This window comes from Rhincodon typus, chromosome 41 (assembly GCF_021869965.1).
Source record: "Rhincodon typus isolate 14 chromosome 41, sRhiTyp1.1, whole genome shotgun sequence".
Lineage (NCBI taxonomy): Eukaryota > Metazoa > Chordata > Chondrichthyes > Orectolobiformes > Rhincodontidae > Rhincodon > Rhincodon typus.
In genome coordinates this window covers 4,799,226-4,805,900 of record NC_063372.1, presented here as the reverse complement: position 1 = coordinate 4,805,900, position 6,675 = coordinate 4,799,226, and the positions used below count along the sequence as shown (strand labels likewise).

General features: G+C 43.7%; 1 protein-coding gene across 1 annotated transcript in view; it reads right to left on the bottom strand.

Annotated features, from left to right (window-relative positions):
- The window catches only part of LOC109934285 (electroneutral sodium bicarbonate exchanger 1-like), a 216,776-nt gene that overhangs the window by 20,495 nt on the left and 189,606 nt on the right, over positions 1–6,675 (bottom strand). Inside the window, exon 16 of the mRNA XM_048618849.1 lies at positions 6,018–6,269. Coding sequence (XP_048474806.1) covers positions 6,018–6,269 — 252 coding nt within the window. The remainder of the gene's footprint in view (positions 1–6,017; positions 6,270–6,675) is intronic.

Here is a 6,675-nt window from a genome sequence, read left to right as displayed (position 1 = left end):
GCTGCTTGGCCTGCTGTGTTCATCCAGCCCTGCACCTTGTTGTCTCGGATTCTCCAGCATCTGCAGTTCCTACTATCTCTGATTCGATTTTCACCCTCACCTATCCAACTGAGTTTGGGGAACATCACTCGAGTATCGGCAATCATGGAGCATCACGCAGCGCACGTCCTGAGCAGAGGGATCCTAGGCCAGCCCACAGCAAAACCCCAAAACAAAGGCAAGCCTGAGCCAAGTGGCTAAAATGTTCTTCAGGTTCTCCAGCAAGCCATTGCAGTTGCTGCAAGTATGCAAACTCAAGACAGAAAAGGAGTCCTATAAGGCCTGAATTGAGTAAGGGAACTCATAGACCAGTAACCAGGAGAGTGCTCACCCTGGAAAGTCCACCTATCATGGGGTTTAGAAATTGCTTAGCAACGTCTAAATCAGAACGAATAAAAATACATGTCTGGTTAAGTGATCACCCAATTCTTATGGAAGTTGACGCTGGCACAGCTGTATCTGTGGTTGCAGGACCAGTGTTTAACAAGATTTGTTCTGGACTCTAACCCTTAAGTTTGTGTAAGACCTCAGCCAGACTGAGAACATACACTAGGGAACCTTTATGGATTAAAGGTACAACCTCAGTTCCAATCTCTTATGAAAAGCAGCTGGTTCAGTTCCCACTGATTGCAGTAAAAGGCTCAGGCCCAAGCCTGATGGGGTGGAATTGGTTAAGAAAGATTCACCCTGATTGGCTCAACATCTTTCAATTAGAAAATGGCTGCCTGAGTGAAGTCCTAAATAAATACCCAGAAGTTTTTCAGGAAGGTCTAGGGACTATCAAAGGTGCCAAGGCCACCTTGCACATCGACCAGGAAGCAATTCCATGATTCTGCAAGGCCCACCCAGTGCCATTGACCTCAGGGCAACAGTAGCGGCAGAAATCAGGAGGCTGGGAAGCAAATGAATCATCAAACCAGTACAGTTTTCAGAATGGGCAGCACCCGGTCGTACCGATTGTGAAGCCTGATGGTTCAGTTCACCTTTGTAGGGATTTTAAAAAAATCGTAAACCGCTTCTCGCAGCTGGATAAATACCCAATCCCTCACATAGAGGACTTGTACGCAAAACTGGTGGGGGGCCTGGCCTTCATGAAACTGGACATGAGCCATTTGTACCTGCAATTGCAGTTACATAAAGGGTCCCAGAAACCTGCGCCCTTTTCCAGGGGACGATGGAGAACATTTTACAAGGTCTACCCCAGATTGCTATTTTCCTGGATGATGAGCTAATAACAGGGAAGACCAATAAAAAGCATTTGGAGAACTTGGACAAAGTGTTTAAATATTTCTCCCAGGTGGACATATGCCTTAGAAGGGAAAAATGTGTGCTCCAGCCCCCCCTAAGTAACCTACATGGGCTACACAGTTCGCAAGACTGGGTTATTCCCGTTGGAAGATAAGATAAGGGCGATCAAAGGAACCCCAGCTCCCATGTCTGTACCAGAGCTTCCATCTTTCCTTGGGCCGGTGAATTATTACGGAATGTTCATACATAACGTGGACTCCATCTTGGTGCCCTTACACCTGCTAGTAAAAGAGGGTCAAGCCTTGGAAATGGTCACATAGCCAAGAAGTAGACCTTAGGGAAGTAATGAAGCAGCTATCATCATCTAAGGTTTTGGCCCACTATAATCTGAAGCGAGAGGTAGTGCTGATATGCAATGCCTCCCTGTCCAGTATCGGGGCAGTATTGGCTCACTGGTGGCCCAATGGAGAGAAATGCCCGACAGCATATGCCTCCTGGACCTTGGCTGTTGTCTAACGCAAGTATGCTCAGATAGAGAAGGAAGGTTTGGCAGTCATCTTTGATGTGAGGAAGTTCCACCAGTACCTTTATGGACAGGAATTTGTCTTTTAATGGACCACAAACCACTGCTAGGGCTACTTAAAGAAGACAAGGCCGTGCTGCTCATAGGTTCTGATCATATTCAGTGGTGGGCCCTTATTCTCAGTGCGTACAATTACAAGTTGGAACACTGTCCAGGAGGCCAAGTGGCTAATGCGGATGCCTTGACCCTCCTCCCACCGGCAGATACACCACTGGTGGTGCCTCCCTGGAAGAGTGTGTTCTGGTTTTAAACTTTCTGCACACCCTTCTGGTCACCACTGACAAATCAGACTTTGGACACAAGAAGAGCCTGTCTTGGCAAAACTGAAACAGCTGGCAGTGATAGGGGAAACAAACGGGCCATCACAACCAGAATTGAAACCTTTCCAGACCTGGTGAGACCAGAATACCGTAGAGGACAGCGTGTTATTATGGGGAACAACAGTGACTTTCCTGAGTAAAGATCGCTGCCAGATACTGGCTGAACTCCACCAGGGTCATCCAGGGGTTTCCAAAATTAAGATGTTGGCAAGAAGCTATGTCTGGTGGCTGAGGTTGAATGCTGACATAACCGCATTAGTGGGGCAGTGCCCAGAGTGCCAATAGGGACAAAAATTACCACCAGCAGCTCCCCATTTGTGGAAATGGCCAGGTAAACCCTAGACTCAGTTACATGTTGACTATGCCAGTCCTTTCAAGGGCTCAATGTTCCTGGTCATTGTGGACACCACTCAAAGTGGTTGGACTTGCAGAAAGTTAATTCGGCAAATTCAGGGATGATGATTGAAAAGCTGTGAGCATCATTTGTGATACACGGACTCCCAGAAGTACTGGTCATGGACAATGGAATGCCATTAACCAGCAGGGAATTTCAGTATTTACGAAAGTCGAATGGCATTCAGCATATAAGGACAGCTCCATACTATCCATTATCCAGTGGTCTGGCAGAAAGAGCAATTCAAACTTTGAAGACAGGATTGAAGAAACAGCCTTGGTACCAAACTGTCATGGTTTCCGTTTGATTATAGGACTCATGCAACCACAGGGATAGCTCGAGTAGTGTTACTAATGAGGAGAAGACTCCACATCAGGTTAAATCTGACCTTCCCAGGCCTGGGCGGGAGAATGAAATGGCATCAGGAATGCCAGTACTGGACACAAGACTCCTCTAAACGAGACAGACAGTTTACTACAAGGGACAAATTTGGTGTAGGAACCACAGGAATGGCCCTGCTTGGGTAAGAGGCATGATCGATGTGAGGTCAGGTCCAGTGACATATGAAGTTCGGGTAGGTGCCATGATCCTGAACAAGTACATGGACCATATGAAAGCTGCAAACTCGCAAATGGGGGAGCAAAACATGCCCGGCTCCTCATAACAGTCGGAAAGGCTGTCGGAACCTGTGGGTTCTCCCTCTCCGTCAAGCATTGAAGAGACCTTGGAATCTGAGATGGTTATAATGGAATACTCCACCTTGATGCCTTTGCTTCCTGAAGAAGAGAATAAATTTCTTCTGAGATGCTCTGACAGCAAGAGGCGAGCTACTGTGCTACACGCCACCCATTTCCAAGGCGGAGTTGGAGGAACCTGACCCAGTCATAAAACACCCCAGGAGCAGCTACAAGAAAATGAACCGGCCTATGTCCTCAGACTCATAGGGGGAGGGACGTAGGGACTGGAACAAGGTCAGCCAGGTGGACCTCATTGAATCTGAGTTCCCTGATTGGGGCTGTTAATTTGGTCCAATCAGGGAGCCCTGGCTGACAGATATAAACAGGAGTGTTAGAGGTTCCTCTCACTCTGAGAGCTGGCCCTGAGGGAGCTGGATCTGTGTCAAGGACTTGCCATGTGTAAGTAAAGGGTAACTTGGTGATGGGATACCAGCATCTGTGGAATTATTTCAGTCTGTGCCACCTTTCTAGTCGCACATACTTCTGTCTTATTTTCTCATTTCTGTACACATGCGCATGTGGCACTGGGAGTAATCTGAAAATTACTACTTTTGATGTTCTGCATGCTATGTTTCTACCTAACTCCCTAAATTCTGATCACAGGACCACAACCCCTTCCTACCTAAGTCATTAGTACCAATATGGAGTGTCACCCCTGGCTGTTCATCCCCCCTCCAGAAAAAAGTCCTGTAACTGTTCTGTGATACCCTTGACCGAGCAACAGGGAGACAACACAACTTACTAGAGTCAACAGCTGCAGAAATGCCTGTCTGTTCACTTAACTAAAGAATCCGTCCATCAGTACTGCCCTTTTGCTCTTCTTTCCCTCCTGTTCAGCTGGGCCATCTGTGGTACCACAGTCATGGTGCTTACTGCACTCCAAGGATCTCAAGTTCCCAATCTCAGTTGCATTACTATCAGATGGCACTCAGCAGAAACCAATGCTTTTTTTGCTTATTACCAATTCTGAGTCAGACTGACAGAAGCTTGAGATTATATCAGCTAAGCACCTGCTCTCTATTGAGAGGACAGAACAGCATTTATAAACGTTACTCAACTGTTCCACCTAAAGCAGATAACAGATCATTGATTCTTATAGTTCACTTAATTACTTAATAGAAAACTCATTAAGAGGCAACACTCTGGAAGAATCACATATTGAACAACTAAGCACTTGGTGATAGAGTTATTCAGTACAAGATTAGGTTCACATTTGAAATTCAAAGGATGTGTCAATTTTTTATTCCCATTATAGCAAATTCGTCATATTCTCTTGTTTTGAGCATTAGTCAGAGCAAAATAAACAATCCAAAACTGTATTTACAGTGTAGTTAATAATTCTCCTGACCAATTGAGATATTTAAATCTTACCTGGTCTGGAAATATGCTAGCCTCATCATTGCAAACTCTTCAATGAAAAAATCATGGTCCAAAGAACAGCGTCTCCGTTTTGCCTTTGTATCAACTAAACCCTGTTTGTAATGAAAGTCTGTGCTCTAAGTATAGGATGTAATGATTGTAACGAGGTTAGCCAGGTGGATCTCAATAGAGTATGAGTTCCCTGATTGTATTTCGAAGCTACATGTGTTAGTCTTTATGTTCTATAATAAATCAATACATACCTGTTTCCTCCCATAAATAATGTGTTATAATACTGAAAAGCATATTCTATCTTGCTACAATTTTCCACTGACTTGTTTGCCCGAGGAAAGGGTATTACAATAAAATGTTGTTATGCACATTCAGCTGGACAGCGTACCTTCCTTAATTCATAATAAACACAAATCTGCAACACAAGAATGAGGTTTTTATATTTTCTAATTGCTGAAACTTGAGGATAATACGGACATCAGGAGGTTAGAAGGCTTAAAACTCTGGCCACAAGTTTAAAAAAAAGGAATGCAAAAATTAGCAAGTTTCAGTGAAATTGGAGATTAGAATAAGATTCCTTCATGTTCGTAGTTGGAATGTGCAGTAATCTAGCACAAGAGTTGGCAGCATTACAGGGAATGTAAGTTATGAAGAATTTGGAAATACCTCTGTTTGGCAATTTAATTGTGAATTAATTCTATTTAATATTAATTCAGTGCAATATGAGGAAATAGATATCACAATGTTATGCTGGGATAAATGGTTTCCCACTTTAGCTGCAGCTAGAGCACGGCCTTCTGGCCTGTTCCAAGGCCAATACCATGGCTGTTTAAATGTGTCTTTTCGGATGGGCTCAAACATGACCAACAAGTGAATCATCCTCAGGTTTTCTCACACTCTGCCTTGCTCATTACCTAACCTCAATCATGGCTGGGAACTTAATCAAGTGGGACATGCAAAATGCACCCCACACAGCGATGTATCACACAACACTGCCTCCACAATGAAATTTGTATGAAGAGAACATGATAAATATCTCTTTACAGTCTGCACTGTTAAGGGCGAAAGGTGGTTACAAACTTTGCAATATCAGATTTCAAAAACTAATTGCAATGTAACCAAATCCTAAATCTGAGACATCACCTCATTCATTTTGTAATAGATGACTTTTTCATAAACATTAAGACAATCAGAATTTAGTTTATGATCTAATTAATAATTTGTTTTGCATTCCACAATGTAATACCAATTAATCCTTAAAATTAGTATTCTCTGTTGGAATTTACAATTGCAAGAAGTTACCTAATATTCCACTGTTGGCTTACCTTTAAGAAACCAGTCATAAAGACAGAGCACCCCATAAGGACAAAGATCATGAGACCAGTGACCCGTTGTTCTCTAATGCCAAGGAACTTTGGCTGTTCACCAGGAGCTGAACATTCTGACTCCAGCTTCAAACTGTTCACATGAGAGATAGAGAGAACAGTTGCAGCTACAAACCAGGGGAGTCCCATAACCGAACATACACCCAACATTACAGCCACCATCAGGAGGTCAAGGTGATAGCCACATCCTTTCTGTGGGGAGAAAGAACTAATTACTTGAAATCTACAAGTTCTGGCTGGTTAACTTAATACTTAATTCCAATTCAAATTTTAGCACAAGACTACAAACCAAAACAGTCAACTCAATCATACATAGATGATGCAATTTATGCAGCAGATTGATTTGAAGTCTGAATATATGATGCAAGGTACAAGTCAATTATAGGTTAAGTAACTACAGACTACTGTGTAGATAGTAAGAACTGCCAATGCTGGAGTCAGAGATAACAGTGTGGAGCTGGAGGAACACAGTAGGCCAGGCAGCACCAGAGGAGCAGGAAAGCTGACATTTTGGGTTTTCTGAAGAAGGGTCCTGACCCGAAATGTCAGCTTTCCTGCTCCTCTGATGTTGCCTGGCCTGCTGTGTTCCTTCAGCTCC